This window comes from Nicotiana tomentosiformis, chromosome 7 (genome assembly GCF_000390325.3).
Source record: "Nicotiana tomentosiformis chromosome 7, ASM39032v3, whole genome shotgun sequence".
Classification (NCBI taxonomy): Eukaryota; Viridiplantae; Streptophyta; class Magnoliopsida; order Solanales; family Solanaceae; genus Nicotiana; species Nicotiana tomentosiformis.
Window position 1 is genome coordinate 116648200 of NC_090818.1, and position 24462 is coordinate 116672661.

Consider the following 24462-nt stretch of genomic DNA (forward strand, 5'->3'; position numbering starts at 1 on the left):
ATTTGATATTATTCATAGTTCAATAGAAAATAAAAGTACACATACCATAACTGGATGAAATTAAAAATAAAAGCTAACAAAGGGAAAAAAATAACACAAACATAACATAAAAACTAATTAATTTCAACCGGATCTTCAGGAGTTCCTTGTCCTTTCACTTGCACTTCGAAGACACAAACAATTGTGCAATTTCAATCAACTCAAATTTAGCGACACAACCTCGCTTGATATCATTCCCCACCACAAAAAATTTTCAGCCGTCTTTGAGCCATCTTCGTTCACCAATAGTCATTCCTACAAACCACTCTTTGCCACCATATTGAAGAAGCACGGTGTTATTTATTTCAGGAAGATGCTTGTAGATTCGTTTTGGAATATGCTGCAAACAGAAGAAAAAATCATTAGTAATAACTTTTAACCCTAAAATATATAGCACAAAGACACACTGCCGGAGGCATCAAAAAACTTACTGATGCATATAGTAATCTGAAGTTAAGGCATAAAAAATAATAGTAAGAAACTCATTTAGCCCAAACCTTCCCCCCCCCCCCCCCCCCATAAAAAAGTCACACTGCCGGAGGTTATAAAAAAAATTCATTTACCAGATAGTCTTGCTAAATGTATGAATCTTTCATAAGCACTTCAAATGTTGGATAATGCTCTTCCTCGTTATCATCAGAAGAGGGGTAAGATAGAGATCGTTTGGGAGAGCTGGTCCATAGCTGGTTTTCTAGGGTTTGTGTAAGAGTGTGTGTCGTTTATGTATTTAGGGTTGTGTGGGCGAATGTGTATATATATATATACACGGTCAACCGTTCAAAAAGGCATATTTGACCATAAAGTTTAGTAAAATGCATATTTGGAACCTAATTAAAATTTGTATTTTGCATATTTAGTCCACTTGTAATGTTAATTTTGACACAAATAGTTATCTTTGGGATATAATTAGCAATTTAATTATGAAATATTAATGAATTAAGCATCCCTGTGTAATGTTCATTATGACCTCAATTGTTAAATTATTTAATTCAAACCATAATAATAAGTATATATTAATAGTAACAATATAATTCCATTTACTAAGGTTGTAGTCATATACTACGCTAATATTAATTACATTGTTGCGCTTTATAGTTATATTGATCATCTATATAATAACCAAAATATAATTTCGTTCTTAAGGTCATACGTATCGGCCACTATTTATTCATAGCAAACCATATAATGCCATTTACTAAGGTTGTAGTCATGTACTACGCTAATATTAATTACATTGTTGCGCTTTATAGTTATATTGACCGTCTATATAATAGCCAATATATAATTTCGTTCATTAAGGTCATACGTATCGGCCACTAGTTATTCATAGCAAACCATATAATTCCATTTACTAAGGTTGTAGTCATATACTACGCTAATGTTAATTACATTGTTGTACTTTATAGTTATATTGACCGTCTATATAATAGCCAATATATAATTTCGTTCATTAAGGTCATACGTGTCGGCACTATTTGTTCATAGCAACAATTACTATTCCATTTACTAAGGTTGTACTCATATACTATGCTAATGTTAATTACATTGTTGCGCTTTATAGTTATATTGACCGTCTATATAATAGCCAATATATAACTTCATTCATTAAGGTCATACGTATCGGCCACTAGTTATTCATAGCAAACCATATAATTCCATTTACTAAGGTTGTAGTCATATACTACGCTAATGTTAATTACATTGTTGCGCTTTATAGTTATATTGATCGTTTATATAATAGCCAATATATAATTTCGTTCATTAAGGTCATACGTATCGGCAACTATTTATTCATAGCAAATCATATAATTTCATTTACTAAGGTTGTAGTCATATACTACGCTAATGTTAATTACATTGTTGCACTTTATAGTTATATTGACCGTCTATATAATAGCCAATATATAATTTCGTTCATTAAGGTCATACGTATCAGCCACTATTTATTCATAGCAAATCATATAATGCCATTTACTAAGGTTGTAGTCATATACTACGCTAATGTTAATTACATTATTGCGCTTTATAGTTATATTGACCATCTATATAATAGCCAATATATAATTTCGTTCATTAAGGTCATACGTATCAGCCACTATTTATTCATAGCAAATCATATAATTCTATTTACTAAGGTTGTAGTCATATACTACGTTAATATTAATTACATTGTTGCGCTTTATAGTTATATTGACCGTCTATATAATAGCCAAAATATAATTTCGTTCATTAAGGTTATATGTATCGGCCACTATTTATTCATAGCAACTATTACTAGTCCATTTACTAAGGTTGTAGTCATATACTACGCTAATGTTAATTACATTATTGTGCTTTATAGTTATATTGATCGTCTATATAATAGCCAATATATAATTTCGTTCATTAAGGTCAAACGTCCACTAGTTATTCATAGCAAACCATATAATTCCATTTACTAAGGTTGTAGTCTGTCACGACCCAAACTAACCCTGTCGTGATGGCGCCTATCGTGGAACTAAGAAAGCCGACTCATTTCCAAAACAAACCGATATTTTCATTTCAAAGATAATGCCAAGGCTATTTAACATAAAAACCTTCGTAAAGTAGTTCAAATCAAAACAAAAGTGCGGAAAAGAAAAGCCCGACATCGGGGTGTCACTAGTCATGAGTATCTACTATAATTTGTCTGACAATATCGAGACTAACATAGTCTGGAAAATATCTAAATACAACTAAAGAAAGATAAGAGGGAGAAGAGCAGGGTTGGGATCGCCAGGCAGCTACCTTGCTATCCTCGAGAAAATCTACAACCGGAATAGTCAACAGCCGCTACCGTGTCCAGATACGCCTGGATCTACACACAAGGTGCAGGGAGTAACGTGAGTATGCCAACTCAGTAAGTAACGACAGTAAATAAAGACTGAGAAGTAGTGACGAGCAATAATGCAAGTAAAGTTCATATCACAAAAATTCAGTAAAATATAGCATGCTTTTAAAACCCGAGTTTGAATCAAATAAGTTCTTTAAAATCCAATTCCAGTAAAATCATTTAAAGACATCTTTCAACAATTTTCAAACAATGGCTCAATGCAAAGGTGAGCAAAAATAATGAAATCATAATCAGCCCCTCGGGCAACATCACTCATATACAGCCCTTCGGGCAAACCTCACAATTACTCGTATACAACACCTCGGAAAGACCTCACCATCACTCATGCCTCCAAGTCACTCAGCACTCGGCACTCATACTCAATAGGTACTTGCGCTCACTGGGGGTGTGTACAGACTCCGGAGGGGCTCCTTCAGCCCAAGCGCTATATCAAGTCAATCATGGCATAAATCAATGAGGCCCTCGGCCTATATCAAACATGCTACAGCGTGCAGCCCGATCCCATAAATATCCTCACAAATCAGGACCTCGGCCTCACTCAGTTATAAACCTCTCCTGCCTCTCAGGCTCTTAGAAAACAAAGTATTCAGCCCAAACAACATTTATATGATGCATCAAAATAGAGTAATAGAGACAGAGTTATGCTGTAAATATGTATAAACATGACTGAGTATAGATTTTTTAATCAAAAACAATGAGAGGATAGCAAGAAAAGATCTCTAAGGGTCCAAACAACACTGGCATAAGGCCTAAACATCGCATCCAGCCTGATTTACAAAAATTCTTTCTAAAACACATAAGAATCACATAGTTTCAACAAAATATTCAACTTTACAGTTAATACAGGACGGACCAAGTCACAATCCTCAACGGTGCACGCCCACACGCCCGTCACCTAGCATGTGCGCCACCTTCAAATAGTAAAATGATACAAAATTTCGGGGTTTCATACCCTCAGGACCAGATGTACAATCGTTACTTACCTTAATCTAAGCAAATCACTACTCCGTAATGCCCTTGCCTCTCGAACCGGCCTCCGAACGTCCCGAATCTAGCCACAAGCAGTACAATACCATTAATATATGCTAAAGGAATCAATTCCACAAGAAAAATACCAAATTATAGCCGAAATCCGAAATCGGCTCAAACCCGGCCCCCGGGCCCACATCTCAAAATCCGACAAAGGTCACAAAACCCGAAAGCCCATTCACTCACGAGTCTAACCATACTAAATTTACTCAAATCCTACAACAAAATCCCCTTCAAAACCTCAAAATTCCATCTCAAGAACTCTTCCACTTTTCCCCCAATATTTCACCCCAAATCACAATTTGGATGATAAAAATCAAGATATAATCATGGAATTTAACCAAAATCAAGTGAGAAACACTTACCCCCAATCAACTCTCTGAAAATCCCTTCAAAAAATGCCTAAATCCGTGGTCTCTAGCTCAAAATATGAAAAATGGGTTCAAACCCTCGATTTTGAAATTTAACACTGCCTACCCAGATTTCTTCTTCGCGAACGCGAACTCCCTCTCGCGTTCGCGTAGACCAACTAAGACTGCCTCTCCGCTTTACTCTTCGCGAACATGACAATTGCCTCACGAACGTGATGCCTTACCAGATCAACCTTTACGAACGCGACCCTCACCTCGCGAACGCATAGACCAAGGACCTGGGGTCCCCAACAGCCTTACTCCTCTTCGCGAACGCGACACCACTCACGCGTTCGCGATGCACACACGACCCTACCCTTCGCGTTCGCGTCCTCACCTTTGCGAACGCGTAGAACAAAAATTCACTATCTCAGAAACACTCTTCGTGAAAGCGAGGCCCTTCTCGCGAACGCGTAAGAGGAAACCAGAACCAAAATACAACAACATATCAGTTATCTCACCAAGGCCAAAAATGACCCGTTAACCACCCGAAACTCACCCGAGTCCATTGGGACCTCAACCAAACATGCCAACAAGTCATATAACCCCATGCGAACTTAGTCGAACCTTTGAATCACTCAAAACAATATCAAAATACCAAATTACCCTCGGATTCAAGCCTAAGAACTTTTAGACTTCCAAATTGCCGAAACCCGCTAAACCACGTCCGAATGACCTCAAATTTTACACACAAGTCAAAAATAACACCACGAACCTATTCCAACTTCTGGAATTCCATTCCGACCCCGATATCAAAATTTTCACTACCGACCAAAATTGCCAAAATTCTAACTTTCGCCAATTCAAACTTAATTCTACCATGGGCCTCCAAATCTCATTCCGAACGCGCTCCCATGTCCAAAATTACCTAACAGAAGCATCAAAATTCAAATCCGAGGTCGTTTACACATAAGTCAATGTCTGGTTGACATTTCCAACTGAAACTTCTACTTTAGAGACTAAGTGTCTCAATTCACTCCAAAATCACTCCAGACCCGAACCAACTAACCCGATATATCATAATATAGCTGAAATGCATAAAAGGAAGCAGAAATGGGGAAAATGGGGCTATAACTCTCGAAATAACCGGTCGGGTCGTTACAACCTCCCCCTCTTAAATAACCGTTCGTCCTCGAACGGGTCTAGAAATATACCTGGAGTCTCAAATAGGCATGGATATCTACTCCGCATCTCCCGCTCGGTCTCCAAGGTAGCCTCCTCCACAGGCTGACCTCTCCACTGCACCTTCACTGAAGCTATATCCTTTGACCTCAACTTTCGAACCTGCCGATCCAAAATGGCCACCGACTCCACATCATAAGTCATATCGCCCTCCAACTGAACCGTGCTGAAGCCCAAAAAATGGGACAGATCTCCAATATACTTCCGGGGCATGGAAACATGAAACGCTAGATGCACACTCGACGAGCTGGATGGCAAGGCAAGCTTATAAGCCACCTCCCCTATCCTCTGAAGCACCTCAAAAGGCCCAATAAATTGGGGGCTCAACTTGCCCCTCTTCCCAAATCTCATAACACCCTTCATGGTGATACCTTCAGCAAAACCTTCTCCCCAACCATAAAAGACACATCACAGACCTTCCTGTCCGCGTAGCTCTTCTGCCTAGACTGCGTTGTGCGAAGCCGCTCCTGAATCAATTTCACCTTATCTAATGCATCCTGGACCAAGTCTGTACCCAAGAGCCTAGCCTCACCCGGTTCAAACCATCCTACTGGATATCTACACCTCCTCTCATATAAAGCCTCGTACGAAGCCATCTGAATGCTCGACTGATAACTGTTGTTATATGCAAACTCCGCGAGCGGCAGAAACTGATCCCATGAACCCCCAAAGTTAATGACACAAGTGTGCAACATGTCTTCCAATATCTGAATAGTGCGCTTGGACTGCCCGTCCATCTGATGGTGAAAAGTTATGCTCAACTCAACCTGAGTACCCAACTCTCGCTGCACGACCCTCCAAAACTGCGATGTGAACTGAGTACCTCTATCTGAAATGATGGAAACTGGGACACCATGCAGGTGAACAATCTCTCGAATATAAATCTTGGCCAACTGCTCTGAAATGTAAGTAGTACCAAAGGAATGAAGTGCGCGGACTTAGTCAGCCGATCCACAATCACCCAAATAGCATCGAACTTCCTCGAAGTCCGTGGGAGCCCAACTACGAAGTCCATGGTGATTCGCTTCCACTTCCACTCTAGGATCTCTAACCTCTGAAGCAAGCCACCCGGTCTCTGATGTTCATACTTAACCTGCTGACAGTTGAGACACCGAGCCACAAACCCAACTATATCCTTCTTTATCCGCCTCCACCAATAGCGTTGTCTCAAATCCTAGTACATCTTTGCGGCACCCGGATGGATGGAATACCGCGAGTTGTGGGCCTCCTCAAGAATCAACTCCCGAAGCCCATCCACATTGGGCACACATATCCGGCCCTGCATCCTCAACACGCCATCATCACCAATAGTCACATCTCTGGAATCACCTCGTTGAACCCTGACCTGGAGAACGAGCAAGTGGGGCTCATCATACTGACGCTCCCTGACATGGTCATAAAGAGAAGACCTGGAGACCACACAAGCCAATACCTGACTCGGCTCCGAAATATCCAATCTGACAAGCTGGCCTGCTAGGGCCTGAACATCCAATGCCAAGGGTCTCTCTGTTGCTGGGAGATACGCTAAACTCCTTAAACTCTCTGCCCGGCGACTCAAGGCATCGGCCACCATATTGGCCTTCCCCGGATGGTACAAAATAGTGATATCATAGTCCTTGAGAAGCTCTAACCATCTCCGCTGACGCAAATTAAGATCCTTCTGCTTAAACAGATGTTGCAGACTCCGGTGATCAGTATAGATCTCATAATGAACCCCATACAAATAATGATGCCAAATCTTCAAGGCGTGAATAATAGCTTCTAACTCAAGATCATGGACAGGATAGTTCTTCTCATGTGTCTTCAACTGGCGAGAGGCATAGGCAATCACTCTACCCTCCTGCATCAAAACACATCTAATGCCTATCCTCGAGGCATCACAATACACGGTATAATAACCTGAAACTGATGGCAGAACTAACACTGGAGCTGTGATCGAAGCAGTCTTGAGCTTCTGAAAGCTCTCCTCACACTCATCCGACCACCTGAATGGAGCACCCTTTTGGGTCAATTTGGTCAAGGGAGATGCAATAGACGAGAAACCCTAAACGAACTGACGGTAATAACCAGTCAAACCAAGAAAGCTCCAAATCTCTGTAGCTAAGGACGGTCTGGGCCAACTCTGAACCGCCTCTATCTTCTTCGGATCAACCTGAATACCCTCACTGGACACCACATGCCCCAAGAATGCTACTGAACCGAGACAAAACTCATACTTGGAGAACTTTGCATAAAGCTTCTCCTCCCTCAATCTCTATAATACAATCCTCAGATGCTGAGCGTGCTCCTCCTGGCTACGAGAGTACATCAGGATGTCATCAATGAATACAATAATGAATGAATCCAAATAGGGCTGGAATACACTGTTCATCAAATGCATGAACGTTGCTGGGGAATTGGTCAGCCCAAAAGACATCACTACGAACTTAAAATGGCCATATCGGGTCCTGAAAGCTGTCTTAAGAATATCTGAATCCCGAATCTTTAGCTGGTGATACCCGGACCTCAAATCAATCTTGGAGAACACCCTCGCTCCTTGAAGCTGGTCAAATAAATTATCAATACGAGGCAAGGGATACTTGTTCTTGACTATGACCTTATTCAATTGCCTGTAATCAATGCACATCCTTATGGAACCATCCTTCTTCTTCACAAATAGAACTGGTGCACCCCAAGGTGACACACTAGGCCGAATAAACCCCTTATCAAGGAGTTCATGAAGCTGCTCTTTCAATTCCTTCAACTCCGCCGGTGCCATACGATATGGTAGGATAGAAATGGGCTAAGTGGCCGGCACCAAATCAATACCAAAGTCAATATCCCTGTCAGGCGGCATGCCCGACAGGTCTTCAGGAAACACATCCGGAAAGTCACGTACCACCGAAACAGAATCAATGGCAGGAGTCTCAGCACTAACATCCCTTACAAATGCCAAATAAGATAGGCAACCCTTCTCAACCATACTCTGAGCCTTCAAATATGAAATTACCCTACTAGGTACATAATCTATAGAACCGCTCCACTCAACCCTCGGAAATTCCGGCATCGCCAATATCACGGTCTTAGCGTGACAATCTAGAACAGCATGACATGGAGATAACCAATCCACACCCAATATCACATTAAAGTCAACCATACTGAGCAGCAAAAAATCCACTCGGGTCTTCAGACCCACAATAGTCACCATACATGACTGATATACATAATCCATAATAATAGTATCACCCACAGGAGTAGATACATGAACAGGTGAAACTAAAGACTCACGGGGCATATCCAGAAAATGAGCAAAATACGAGAAAATATATGAATAAGTAGAACTAGGGTCAAATAACACAAAGGCATCTCTGTGGAAAACTGAGACAATACTTATAATCATAGCGTCGGAAGCAATAACATCTGGCCTAGAAGGAAGAGCATAGAAACGGGCCTGACCAACACCTGATCAACCTCCCCCTCTAGAGCGACCCCTAGCTGACTGACCTCCACCCCTATCTGGCTGGGCGGGTGGTGAAGTAACTGGTGCTGAAGTCGATGGCTGACTCCTCTACTGAGGTGGACCCCCATGACCATGAGGACACTACCTCCATATTTGCCCAAACTCCCCACACTCAAAACAACCCCCTGATGCTGGAGACGATGACTGAACGGGACATCTAGCACCGGGATAACTGGTAGAAGAACCTGGCATGGAGGAGCCCTGAACTGACGGAGCACGGGACGAACTCTAGGTTGGGAGGGCACTGAGTGATGAGTGGCCCTAATGAGAACTGTGAGAACCATGGATCGATGATGCACCACGGTGAACTGGGCTGGCTGGCTGAGCATGCCTGAATGGATGGCCTCTGTCGTGTTGGAACTGACCCCCATAAGGAGCACCACTAAATCCTCCTTGTCCTAGAGGACTCTTAACCTCCCTCTCAACCCTCTACTAACCGCGAACCATCTCAATCTTTCGAGCAATGTTGACAACCTCATCAAAGGTAGCACCAGATACTCTCTCTGGTCATAAGAAATCGAAACTGAAAATCGAGGCCATCTATAAACCTCTTGATCCTCTCTCGGTCTGTGGGAACCAACCAGATCGCATGACGGGCCAAGTCGTAGAACCGCATCTCATACTGCGTCACAAACATATCACCCTGATGAAGCTGCTCAAACTGTCTGCGTAGCTCCTCTCTGCGGGACTGAGGTACAAACTTCTCTAGAAAGGGAACAGAGAACTGCTGCCAAGAAAGGGGTACTGTGCCAACCGGCCTACGCCTCTCGTAAGCCTCCCACTAACTAAATGCATCCCCAGAGAACTGGAAAGTAGTAAATGAGACCCCACTGGTCTCCAGAATACCTGCTGTCCGGAGCATCCTCTGACACTTATCTAAGAAACTCTGTGCATCCTCACCCTTTGCACTACTGAAAGATGGAGGCTGGAGTCTCCCAAACCTCTCCAATCTATGCTGCTCATCCTCAGGCATAACAGGAACTACATATTCCTGAGCAGCTACAACCGGCTGGGCTGGTGGCCCCCGGTGTCTGAAGCCCCTGAACAACCTGCTCTGGTGTGCGAGCGGTGGGAGTCTGAGTGTCTTCCCTGGCCTGAGAAGTGGTTGCGGCCATCGAGATAGAGACCGCCTGAGCAAGGCTGGTACATGCTGCCAGAATCTAAGTTATGGCCTCCTGAATGTGTGGAATCACAATAGGCACACGTGGTGCCTGAGCTGGTGCATCAACAACTGGAATCTGATCCTGATCTGGGGCAACTGGTGGGTCTGCAGGTACTGCCCTACCTACTGTGCGGGCTACACCTCTACCCCTACCGCGACCTCGGCCTCTCGCGGCCCTGACTGGTGGTACTGGTGGCTGTCCATCCTGACCGGTAGTACGAGTCCTCACCATCTGTGAGAGAATGAAACAATAAAAGTTTAGTTACTAGAATCAACAGATTCGCACGACAAGAATTCAAGAATGTGAGATTTCCTAAAGGTTCTGCAGCCTCTCGAAGATAAGTACAGACGTCTCCGTACCGATCCGCAAGACTCTACTAAACCCGCTCATGACTCGTGAGACCTATGTAACCTAGGCTCTGATACCAACTTGTCACAACCCAAACTAACCCTGTCGTGATGGCGCCTATCGTGGAACAAGGCAAGCCGACTCATTTCCAAAACAAACCGATATTTTCATTTCAAAGATAATGCCAAGGCTATTTAACATAAAAACCTTTGTAAAGTAGTTCAAATCAAAACAAAAGTGCGGAAAAGAAAAGCCCAACATCGGGGTGTCACTAGTCATGAGCATCTACTACAATTTGTCTGATAATATCGAGACTAACATAGTCTGGAAAATAGCTAAATACAACTAAAGGAAAATAAGAGGGAGAAGAGCAGGGATGCGATCTCCAGGCAACTACCTTGCTATCCCCGAGAAAATCTGCAACCAAAATAGTCAACAGCCGCTACCGTGTCCAGATACACCTAGATCTGCACACAAGGTGCAGGGAGTAACGTGAGTGCGCCAACTCAGTAAGTAACAACAGTAAATAAAGACTGAGAAGTAGTGACGAGCAATAATGCAAGTAAAGTTCATATCACAAAAATTCAGTAAAATACAGCATGCTTTTAAAACCCGAGTTTGAATCAAATCAGCTCTTTAAAATCAAGTTCCAGTAAAATCATTTAAAGACATCTTTCAACAGTTTTCAAACAAAGGCTCAATGCAAAGGTGAGCAAAATAATGAAATCATAATCAGCCCCCCGGGCAACATCACTCATATACAGCCCATCGGGCAAACCTCACAATCACTCGTATACAGCCCCTCAGGCAGACCTCAACCATCACTCATGCCTCCCAGTTACTCAGCACTCGGCACTCGCACTCAATAGGTACATGATCTCACTGGGGGTGTGTACAGACTCCGGAGGGGCTCCTTCAGCCCAAACGCTATATCAAGCCAATCATGGCATAAATCAATGAGGCCCTTGGCCTATATCAAACATGCTATGGCGTGCAGCCCGATCCCATAAATATACTCACAAATCAGGTCCTTGGCCTCACTCAGTCATAAACCTCTCCAGCCTCTCGGGCTCTCAGAAAACAAAGTATTCAACCCAAACAACATTTATATGATGCATCAAAATAGAGTAATAGAGACTGAGTTATGTTGTAAATATGTATAAACATCACTGAGTATAGATTTTTCAATCAAAAACAATGAGAGGATAGCAAGAAAAGACCTCTAAGGGTCCAAACAACACTGGCTTAAGGCCAAAACACGGCATATAGTTTTAGCAAAATATTCAACTTTACAGTTGATACGGGACGGACCAAGTCACAATCCCCAACGGTGTACACCCATCACCTAGCATGTGCGCCACCTCCAAATAGTAAAATGATACAAAATTTCGGGGTTTCATACCCTCAGGACCAGATTTACAATCGTTACTTACCTCAATCCGAGCAAATCACTACTCCGCAATGACCTTGCCTCTCGAACCAGCCTCCGAGCGTCCCAAATCTAGCCACAAGCAGTACAATACCATTAATATGTGCTAAAGGAATCAATTCCACAAGAAAAATACCAAATTATAGCTGAAATCCGAAATCGGCTCAAACTTGGCCCCCGGGCCCACATCTCGAAATCCGACAAAGGTCACAAAACCTGAAAGCCCATTCACTCACGAGTCTAACCATACTAAATTTACTCAAATCCTATAACAAAATCCCCTTCAAAACCTCAAAATTCCATCTCAAGAACTCTTTCACTTTTCCCCCAATTTTTTACCCCAAATCACAATTTGGATGATAAAAATCAAGATATAATCATAGAATTTAATCAAAATCAAGTGAGAAGCACTTAACCCAATCAACTCCCTCAAAATCCCTTCAAACATCGCCTAAATCCGTGGTCTCTAGCTCAAAATATGAAAATTGGGTTCAAACCCTAGATTTTGAAATTTAACACTGCCTGCCCAGATTTCTTCTTCGCGAACATGAACTCCCTCTCGTTCGCGTAGAACAACTAAGACTGCCTCTCCGCTTTACTCTTCGTAAATGCGACAATTGCCTTGCGAAAGAGATGACTTGCCAGATCAACCTTCGCGAACACAACCCTCACCTCGTGAACGCGTAGACCAAGGACCTGTGGTCCCCAACAGCCTTACTCCTCTTCGCGAACACGACACCACTCATGCGTTCGCGATGCACACATGGCCCTACCCTCCGCGTTCGCGTCCTCACCTTCGAGAATGCTTAGAACAAAAATTCACCATCTCAGAAACACTCTTCACGAACACGAAGCCCTTCTCGCGAACGCGTAAGAGGAAACTAGAACCAAAATACAGCAATAGATCAGCTATCTCACCAAGGCCAAAAATGACTCGTTAACCACCCGAAACTCACCCGAGTGCCTCGGGACCTCAACCAAACATGCCGACAAGTCATATAACTCCATCTGAACTTAGTTGAACCTTCGAATCACTCAAAACAACATCAAAATACCAAATTACCCTCGGATTCAAGCCTAAGAACTTCTAGACTTTCAAATTTCACCAATGATGTCGAAACATGCTAAACCACGTCCGAATGACCTCAAATTTTACACACAAGTCAAAAATAAAACCACAAACCTATTCCAATTTTCGAAATTCTATTCCGACCTCGACATCAAAATTTTCACTACCGACCAAAATCTCCAAAATTCTAACTTTCGCCAATTCAAACCTAATTTTACCACGGGCCTCCAAATTTCGTTCCAAACGCGCTCCCAAGTCCAAAATCACCTAACGGAGTTAACGAAACTATTAAAATTCAAATCCAAAGTCGTTTACATATAAGTCAATATCCGGTTGACTTTTCCAACTTAAGCTTCTGCTTTAGAGACTAAATGTCTCAATTCACTCTGAAACCACTCCGGACCCAAACCAATTAACTCGATATATCATATTATAGCTAAAAAGCACAAAAGGAAGCAGAAATAGGGAAAACGGGGCTATAACTCTCGAAACGACCGGCCGGATCGTTACATAGTCACATACTACGCTAATGTTAATCATATAAGTTAACCTACATTTCCTACTCTACAAAAATCACAAATACTCTAAATATGAATGCTAACGGATGGATTGAAGAGGATTTCTATCCATGGTTTAGGATGAAAGTGCCCAGATCGTACATCAAGCGCGATGATCTGGTAAATTCACTTTTTTTCTTTTTTTAGTTTACATGATATGATTTTTTACCCTATCTTTCCATTACATTTGTGCAGTACCTTCCAAAGAGTATCTGTGACTATCTTCCTCCTAGTTCAATTAAAACAATACATTAATATAATGGGAAGGAGTGGAATGTGACTCTAACAGGTGTTGTTTGAAGAAGACTCGTTAAGGGGTGGAAATAATTTATTGTCGACAACAATCTGAAGAAAGGAAGTGTTCTTCTTTTTGAACTTGCTGAGGCTACATCAACGGCTGTGATATTCGTTGTTGAAGTGCTAGGAACATCTAATGCTTAGCTTTTTCAATTTTTTTCATTAAGGTTATGTAGTGACTGTGTTCTACCCTTGTCATTAAAATATTTATGGATTAATATGATTTTCTTATAATATTGTTTGTTATTTTTCCTTGTATTATTGTTATACTTATTTATTTTAAGAAGACTGGAAATATTGTCTGTGATTTTTGCTTGTTATACTTTTTTTATGTTTATGAAAATTATTTTATACATTTAGTATAAGGAAGAAAATGACTAAAATCTAAACTACTGGGAAGATGACTGGAAATTACAAGTCCTCCTCTTCTTTCGGATATAATAGAACCTAAAACAAGAGTGTGAAACATTAAAAAATTTAAAAAAAACTCTTAAAAATCTTAATACAATTTGGTCATAGAGAATTGGAAAAGTCATCACAAATAACGAAAAATTATAATAATTAGTGATTTTAAGTATTGGAGACCGAAATATTAAATACAATTCAATCACCTCTAGACTCTTCGGATCAAAACAAAAGGGAAAGAACAATTTTCCAAAAAAAAATGTTGCAGCCAAGTTTTGAACCTTGGCAGCGTATGAAAGGGAAAGAACTTAGAGAGTTGATCAACTAGAGGGTCTATCGGCATTTCTGATTGGAGCATTTCTGATTGGATTCAATATTACAAATACCTTTATTAGTGAGTTGATAAAAAAAAAGAATGTGGGTACTTGTTTCGAACCCAGGCAGCAAAGGTTTAGAGTTCAACACGATAAAATTTTGGCATCGAACAAATGCTTTCTGCACTCTCTTTATTAGAACAATTTTATTTCAAGTATTGAAGTTAGAATACAACGTAACTAATCCAAAATCATGGGGAGAGATAGCAAAAATAATGCAGTAGTTAATATGCCATTAAAACCAAACAAACACTATAAGAAAAAATAATATGTTTAAGTTTCATAAATCATTAAACAACAAACTTTATACAAAACAAGCAAAATTTCTTCAAAATCAAAAACATCCTGGATCAAATAAAACAACAATGCAATTAGGCCCATTGAGAACTCCAAGTTTCAGCAATATTCTTTATCAAATATTATAGTTCCAAGTCTGGTTCGGTATTGTAACGACCCGGCCGGTCGTTTCGAGAGTTATAGCCCTGTTTCCCCCATTTCTACTTCTTTTGTGCTTTACAACTGTATTATGTCCTACCGGGTTGGTTGGGTTGGGTCCAGAGTGATTTCGGAGTGAATTGAGATACTTAGTCTCTTAATTGAAAACTTAAGTTGGAAAAAGATGACCGGATGTCGACTTGTGTGTAAATAAACTCGGATTTGAATTTTGATGGTTCTGTTAGCTCCGTTAGAGATTTTGGACTTAGGAGCGTGTCCGAAATATAATTTGGAGGTCCGTAGTAGAATTAGGCTTGAATTGGCAAAAATTAGAATTTTGGCATTTTGGCCGGCAGTGGAAATTTTGATATCGGGGTCGGATTGGATTTTCGGAAATTGGATTAGGTTCGTGGTGTCATTTTTGACTTGTGTGTAAAATTTGAGGTCAATTGGACGTGGTTTGGTAGGTTTCGGCGTCGTTGTGGAATTCTGAAGTTTAGAAGTTCTTTAGGCTTGAATCCGGGTGTAATTTGGTGTTTTGATATTGTTTTGAGGGATTCGAAGGTTCGACTAAGTTCGTATCGGTTTATCGGACTTGTTGGTATAATTGGTTGAGGTCCCGGAGGCCTTGGGGTGATTTCGGGTGGTTAACGGCCTAAAGGGAGTTAAGGAAATGCAGTTGAAGCTGCTGCTACAGGTGTAACCGCAGGTGCGAGTATGCAGAAGTGAAGAAGAGCCGCAGATGCAGCCAAGAAGGAGTTGGGCAGGAGCCGCAGGTGCGAAGATTTTTCCGCACCTGCGAGGGTTGCAGATGCGGGCAGCTGGGCATAGGTCCGAAGGATGGTCGCAGGTGCGATGAATTCCCTCACCTGCGATACGCGCAGATGCGGTCTTGGGGCCGCAGGAGCGAGGTTAGGACTTTTAAGTGAAATCCGCACCTGCGATGGAATTTTCGCAGGTGCGGCGTCGCAGAAGTGACAAGAGGACCGTATGTGCGATATTTCTGGGCAGAAAAACATCAGCTCGAGGGTTGGACTTTGATTTTCGATTTTGGACTTGAGAAGCTCGGGAGAGAGGCGATTTTTCGAGGATTTTCAAGAAAAATATTGGGGTAAGTAATTCTAACCCGGATTGGTCTAAATTTCGTGAATCTATGGCTTTCTCTATCATCTAATTAAGTATTTGAGTTGTAAATTTGGGGGGAAATGGTAGAAACTTCACATGCTAAATTTTGAGTTTTGGAAGATAATTCGAGTAATTCTTGTATGGTTGAACTCGTGAGTGGACTGGTGTTCATATTTTGTGACTTTTATCAGATTTCAAGACGTGGGCCCCGGGGGGGTTGAGCCGATTTCGGCTTTTGGGCTATATTTTAGTAGTTTTCTTGTAGAATTGATCCTTTTAGCCAATATTGATTATCTCGTACTTCTTATGGCTAGATTCGGGGCGTTTGGAGATTGATTCGAGAGGCAAGGGCATTTTGGAGTAGGATTTCTACGTTATTGAGGAAAGTAACAGTTTTAAATCTGGTTTTGAGGATATGAAACCCCGAGGATTGGTATGATGTGAGTGTTTGGAGGTGGCGGGTGTATGAGCGTGCACCGTGAGGGATTGTGACTTGGTCCGTCCCGTGAGACTGTAAAGTCGAATAGCCATTGTTATTACTTATTTTTCCTTGTCTTTGAGCAATTGACTGCCTTTTATGTTAGAAACCATGCTTAGGCCAGATTCGGGTCTTTGAGCAATTGACTGCTAATTGCTGTCTTGTACTCAGTCACAGTTCTATGTGTGTGTTATATCTTTGTTCCCTCTCATTTCTTGTTGATACTTGTTGTATTCTCTGTTTGGGCTGGTTATTATGATATTCTGTGAGCCCAAGGGGCTGGAAAGGTTAGTGACTAAGATAGGGCCTGAGTGTCGAGCTGTGAACTATGTAAGGGTATATGGATCGGATTGCACGCCGTAACGAGTCTTGTGGCTATTTATGGACTGTGGATTGGGTTGCATGTCGCAACGAGCCTTATGGCTACTTATATGATTGGATCGGGTTGCACGCCGCAACGATATAGCGCTTGGGCTGGAAGGAGCCCCTCTGGAGTCTGTACACCCCCAGTGAGCACAAGTACCTATTGAGAGTGTGTATTGAGGGCTAAGAGCCAAGAGTATGAGCTGATGAGATGAGTTGAGTGACTGCTTCCTTGAAAGGCTGTACTTGCTTTTATTTATTGTTGCACTTAGTTTCTATCTAATTTTGTTGTGAAATTTCTGGAAGATTCATATCTGTTTTACTTGAGCTCGAACTGATTTGACTTATACCACCGGATTTGAAAGAATGTTCACTCTTTACTAAAAGCTTTCGAAATGATCTGCATTATTATAGTTCGTCACTGCTTCTCAGTTCCTTATTTAATTCTGTTACTTACTGAGTTAGATTTACTCATGTTATACCCTGCACTTCATGTGCAGATCCAGGTGTGTACGGTTCTGGCGGTCACTGAGTTCGTACGCGGGCTGATTATCGGAAACTTACTAGGTAGCTACCGGCGTCCGCAGTCCTGTATTGGTGACTTCACAATGATACAATTTCCTTAGTTGTGTCTTGAAACATTCATACACTGTACGTGTATAACACTGAATTACCTGCTCCTCCCACTTGAACAATGACTCACACACAATTTGAAAGTCCTTTGACCTGTATTCCGCTTTCAACTCTTTCTCATGCTTAGCTCTTATAGCTAACTCATACTGGTGAACAAACATCCTAAGAGTGTTTTGACGGGTAATATATCCATCAAAGAACGCATGCATCCCCTCACTTCTTTGCGTAGATAGCATACCAGCCCAAAAATATACATCAAGGTACACAGGAACCCATTTTTCCTTCTTAGAGTAAAACTTGTTGAACCAATTCCGTGTATGCAAATTATACTTTGCGATATATTTTGTCCATTTTCTCTCAAAAACTTCAACAGTAATGCTATCAAGGACCATGGATTTAAATTCTCCACGTGCAATTTTAGAAGGACGAACACCACTTAAGTAAAGAGGCAACTTTGAAAATATATGCCAAATACAATACCTATGTATTGTATGTGGCATCACTTCAGCAATGGCTGGCTTAATGCTCTGACACTGGTCAGTTATGATCGCATCTGGATGAACATTTCCCATGGCATCAAGCCAAGTTCTAAAAACTAATTTATAACTATTGATATCTTCATGAGACATGAGAGCACATCCCAGTAAGATGGACTGTCTATGGTGATTGATGCCAACAAATGTAGCACATGGCATATTATATCGATTCACAAGGTACGTCGTATCAAAGCATATCGCATCATGGAATTGCTCCCATACCACATTTCGCAGCCTACCAATATTATCAACGTCTATTGAATAGAAAAACTCCATATCCTTAACTTGCATTTCACGAAAAAAGTTGAGCAGTGACTGTGCGTCCCCTTCTTGCATTTCAAAATTCCTACTCTTTAAAATAAAATTTCTACAATCTTTTGGAGTGCAACCCAAATTTTGCAGTCCACCACGTTGAACCTCAGCAAGTCTAATATTCTTGGAGGGTGTAATGCCAGATCGATCGTGAGCTACAAGATCCCTCTTCAAAGAATAAAAAACGGACCTATGTCTAGTCATCAGGCGCGATATGGAAGGAAGCAAATCATGATTGTGATCGCGAACAACCTTAGAGACGCGCCAACAACCAGAATCATCCAAAACAACAGTGAGCCTAGCTTTACAATTGTTACTCTTGGTGGTAAACTTGGTTTTGCGAATCCTAGCCCTATCACAACAATAAGTTATGTACCTGGCAGTGTCACCACCCTTCTTGTTAGAATTTCGTTTGACGATGGAGAATCCTTTTAATCGTGCATGTTCTTTGTAGAATGCAAACAAATAATCGTTATCTCTAAATCGAATTCCAGAGATTGGACCTACAACCACATCATCTTCAGTGAATTCATTCTCCATTTCCTGATCAACATCACATAACTCTAACTCATTTCCTAAAAATTACTCCTCATTATCGTCAGCTTCTCCATAATATTCTTCATCGGGTTCTTCATTATCATCATCTAAGTGCACAGCATTGTTGAAACTGCCGTGAGAATCAACATCGACTCATTCGTATTCATTCAACAAACTGTCATACGATGTCATCCCTAAAGATCTGTACAACTCGTCCCTAACTCGATCAAACCTATTATCTTGGTTCATATTCATGGTTGTTGTATTTGTGTTATGTTCATTTGGATTCATATTTTCTTGCACCGCCAAATTTTCTTGGTTTGAATCCATTTTTAGATAAGGAGGAAGTGTCCACTTTGACTTGGTTTGATAAGGAGGAAGTATTGACACTGCTAAATCTGATGCTTCTTCCTCCTACTAAATCGTATACCGTATTTTTTTTTAAAGAAAATATAATAATTTGCTATACACATAAAATACAATGGAAATACAATATAATGTAAAGACTCTTCAGCTTCCTCCATATGTGAACATGGATGATTTTCACACAGCTCAATGCTTGGGAATAGGAAGAGCCTCTCCACATTTAATTTTCTGTTTTGGAGGAAAAATTGTAGGGCTAAATAATTAGGAGGTCGTTGATGTAATTTCACCCGTGTGGCCACAGTTGGGTCACAAAAGTGTGGTCGTTTAGCACCTCTCTTGTGTTATTACTAATAGATTATTAGATATTTGTAGTCGAAAATATAAAGAATTTTGGTCATATATGTATCTAATTATATTTTTTGAGCTATAGCTATAATAATCCTAATATCATTAAATATAAGTTATGTCTTCAACACCAACAACAAACTCGACATGTACGAATGCGAAACAGGAATACGAAAATACAACAATAGAACTAATTATGTCTTCAGGTGGTGAATTTATTTTAATTTGATGCTCCAATCAGAAGCGGAGACAGAATTTCAATCTTATGGGTTGTGAATTTTATAACGACGAATTCAAGTGTTAGTGATTCGATTCTAAATTTTATATTTGTACATATTTAATAAATTTTAAATATCAAATACACTATTTAAGCAAAAGCTATTGGGTTCAGCCAAACTCGTAACTTGGCTTGTGCCTCCGCCCCTGGTTCCAATGGAGATAATGTTCATCTTCATCAAATTATATTATAAGGAAAATTTACCTAGCTAATATAAACTTATTTATCATTTTTATTTAGGTTTGTACTTAATTATATTCTATATCCATATTTACCGTTTATGTATAAAACCAATAAAAAAAGATTCCTTAAATTTAGCATCACATTCTCTCTCGTTCACCAACCCCCTCCTAAAAATTAGAATATCATCTATTTTTCAGAAGATTTCACATCCCATTCTCCCCCTCCCCCTCCCCTTCCCCCCACCCCCAATTCTTATCACTCAAAATTAGTACTTCTCTCATAATTATATCAAAATTGTGTGATAGTTGTATCTGGTATAGTAATACCTAAGACAATACATGATACAATACTAAAACCAACTCTATACTTAATCAATCTCTCTCAAAATTGAGATATAAACTCCAAAGTATATTCTCAATCACTTGCAAAAATACCCAATCCAAATAAATCACAAAATTATAAAATCTGAATATCAAATTCAAAGCTTCAAAGCCTTTTAATTTAATATTTAGCAATCATATTAATTTAAATTAATCAACTACTTATTTTTCACATTAATCAAACGTAGTACAATAAAACTTATGTGTGTTGATGAGTGCCAAACATTACGTGTGATTTCTGTCTTAGGAAGTGGGGACCACAACTAAGTGAAAAGCTGGGTGAATTGACAGTTAGATTTGCAATAGAAGAAGAGGGAAAGAGGAGATGAGAAAAAAAATATAAATGAATGCCTTAATTGAAGGCCTTAATAATAAAGTGAGAGCTTTTTAAGGGGGATTATATATAAATTATTAAAAAGTTAAGGTATTTATTAAAAACTGAAAAGTTTTGAGAAAAATGGTAAATAAGTCCTTATTATAGAATATATAGGAAAATATCCCTATATATTCTATTGTCTAGTTCATCTTCGACAAAAGTAGATAGGTCCTTACCCTTAAAATCTTGAAATTAAGAATTATTCGAGTAAGCTCTTTGTACAACAATTTAGTTTAAGTTCACAAGAAATCATTTGATTTTCAAGTTTGGCAATGAAGTATATGAAAGTTGATATTGCATTTAAATAATTAATTTTTCTTTTTTGAAAAAATAAAATTTGTGAATGACGCTTAAAATTTGAACACTTCGCACGAAATACACCTTCAGACCACAAATTAAAAAATCTATCAGAAACAACCTCTCTACTTTCTAAGGTAAGGGTAGGATCTACGCATACATTACTCTCCCCAGACCTCACTTGTAAGATTTCATTGGGTTTGTTGAGAGGAATTGTCAAGAAGACCTCCTCAACACTTGAATTAGTCAAGTGACCTTCTATTTTCTTTCTCAATTTCTTTTGGGTTGGAAAATGGCTAAATGAGTGGGTTAGGATGGATGGCCATTTTTAATATTTTAAAAACTTGTGGGTCACATATAAAGTTTGAAAAACTTGCTTCCTCTCTCATTTTTGCCGCTCAGTTTCTCTGTCTACTCTCTCTGCTCTCTCTTCTCTCTTTCACTCAACCCATCGACCAAGGTGGTTTCCTGGGGGACAGGACAAGAATCAAGTTTCGATTCTAGGTGTAATCGTCTCTATAGACCCATCAAGCACTGTATTAAAGCTCAAAACGCGTCAATTTTGGTAAATTCTAAATTCTTCTTTTTTTGTTTCTTATATTTTTTATTTCGAGTTTTGTAGAGTGATTCGTTCATGTGCTTGTTCAAGATCGATTGGGTTGTGAATAACCATATCTTATATAGCGTGTATGGTTATATTTGCTTCTTGGACTACCTCTGTGTTGTGCATATTAGAATTTTGTCATAACTGCTGACCTAATATTTATTGATAAACCTGTGGTCAATTATTTCTGGTCATAGATGTTTGCTGGAATTGGGGCTTATTTTTCTTATTCTGGTCATAAGTTTAAAATTATTAAATGTGACATTGCATATTTTGATATAGGTAACATGAGGAGGAAATCAGTTGCTAAGAAGCATATTCCTTTGACAAAGCCTTCACAACCTTCAAACATGGAAAAAAATACAGAAAAAGAAGCATCGCCAAGTAAAGCAATTGCTGAGCCTTCAAAAAATGCTACTAGAAAACGAAAAGTAGATACTTCTAAAGCTTCCCCTAGTAAAGAAAATGCTGAGATTTCTAAGCGTGATAGGAGAAAAAAGAACAAAGAGTCATCAAAGTCTATCAGTAAAAAAAACAAGATCAAAGTCTAGATTAGTTGATGAGGACATACTTGTTAGTAAAAAATCTGTTTCAAGGAAGTTAGCATTAGAGGGTGTTGACGAGGAAGAGGGAGAAGACTTGGATATAAATGCAGCACAAACTCAAATAGAAGAACACGTTTCTAAAAAAATAATTGTTGAAGAAAAAAAGGACAGTTATGATAAATCTTTAGGTGTAGAGGATGATGAAAATAGTGATGATGCTGCTCAAGAGGTTGATAAAGATGCTGAAGAAGAAGAAGAAGAAGAAGAAGAAGAAGAAGAAGAAGAAGAAGAAGATGATGATGATGATGATGATGATGATGATGATGATGAATATGAACAACTTGAAGATGGTGAAGATGGACTGGAAAGTGAAACAAATGCAGAAATTGAAAGGTGACCAAGATGCATTGTCGATTCCTGTGTTTGTAAGGTAAGGGTGATCGACGCATCCAAATACAGATTCAGGACTTTTCTAAGAAAGCATAGATGTTTCCCAACCAAGATAAGTGTGAGGTCTAGGATCAATGTATTTCACGAGTTCAAGGATAAACTTAGAATAATCAAATTGATGAAAAAGTTTAATAGTGGTTGTTTTTGTCAGTTTGCAAAACTTTCATAGCACCGGACACAGTTCAATGGACAACTTATCCATTCCCTGCTGCTTCGCCGAAATTATTGTGCGAGTTGTGGTTTTTAGTTGGAGACATGCCTATTCACTTTGTATTGAAGGAATTTGATATGATTACTGTATTGAACTGTGGTGCCAACCAAAGTAAAGAAACTATGAAAAAAGTGATGGATGATGGCCAAGCATTTTGCGACAAAGTTTGCCAGTTGAGTAGGAAAGGGGTGGATACAGAGCTGCTTTTTGAAATAGTTGAAGTCCAAGAGGTTTGACACAGTCGATAGGTTTAATATTGCATTGGTGTAGTTTGTCCATTCAGTGTTGCTTGCAAGGGATAACATAACGCTCGTCGATAAGAAATAGATTCGTATGGCTAACAATCTAGAATTTTTCATGAAATATCCATGGGGCAAGGAATGTTTTGAGCTTACAATTGAGTACTTGAAGAAGGACATGTTGCCAATGTACAAATCATATGTTATCAAGAGGAAGGAAAATAATATATATGCTAAAAAGTTCAAATCAGCTAGTTATGCCATGAACGGCTGGCATTCATAGTAAGTATTAAAACAACATTCTCAAATTTCTTTGTAATTGAGTACTATTATTTTATTTACTGCAGACAGAAATTAATACTTTTTGGTTCATGAAAAAATGTAGGCATGGGCGTACAAAGCAATTCCGCTATTTGGTCGTAGTGCTGAGAAATCAAAGGTCATACTGATGTCACTGCCAAGGATGTTGAGATGGCACATCAAGAAAGTGACATCTGACCCTGATTGGGATCCCTTTAAGCAGAGAGTTGATGACCCTGGTGTGGTAAGATAGGGAGAACAATAACACTCCACTAGTAGATTATAATCAACCAAAGTAGGAGATTATCATAGATCGTGTGTCTATTGTTTTGTATTACTTGTCTAATGACTTCTATCTATGCTATATTTCAAGAGGTGCATTGTAACGACCCGACTGATTGTTTTGAGCCCTGGCACGTCATTCGGCGGTTCGAGGCCTTGAGTGGCTTCGCTTCAGGTGTTATGACTTGTACGTATGGTCGGAATTAAATTTCGGGAAGTTCATAGTTGGTTTGGAAAGAAAATTCTAAATTTGAAAACTTTAAGATGAAAGACTTAACCAAACTTTGACTTTTAAGTAAACGACCTCAGAATCGGGATTTGAAGGTTCCAACAGGTTCGTATGATGATTTTGGACTTGGGCGTATGTTCGGATCGGGCTTTGGATGACCCGGGAGTATTTCGGCGCCTATTATGGAAGTTGGCATTTTGGAAGAATTTCATTTAAATTGAGTTGAAGTGCATTTTCAATGTTATCAATGTCCGTTTGGGATTCTGAGCCTGGAAATAGCTCTGTA

The 24462-nt window shown here is 39.9% G+C and overlaps 2 protein-coding genes across 2 annotated transcripts; one reads left to right on the forward strand and one right to left on the reverse strand.

The window, feature by feature from the left end:
* Positions 1 to 253: 253 nt before the first annotated feature.
* Positions 254 to 19095, reverse strand: LOC104110566 (protein FAR-RED IMPAIRED RESPONSE 1-like). The gene is made up of 2 exons (XM_009620092.1): positions 17749 to 19095; positions 254 to 379 (listed from the first exon to the last, which is right to left on the reverse strand). Exons 1-2 carry the CDS (start codon positions 19093 to 19095, stop codon positions 254 to 256), a joined length of 1473 nt encoding a protein of 490 aa, XP_009618387.1.
* Positions 19096 to 22207: 3112 nt separating this feature from the next.
* Positions 22208 to 22862, forward strand: LOC138896249 (uncharacterized). Its single transcript, XM_070181043.1, has 2 exons — positions 22208 to 22437; positions 22517 to 22862. Exons 1-2 carry the CDS (start codon positions 22208 to 22210, stop codon positions 22860 to 22862), a joined length of 576 nt encoding a protein of 191 aa, XP_070037144.1.
* The last annotated feature ends 1600 nt before the right edge of the window (positions 22863 to 24462 follow it).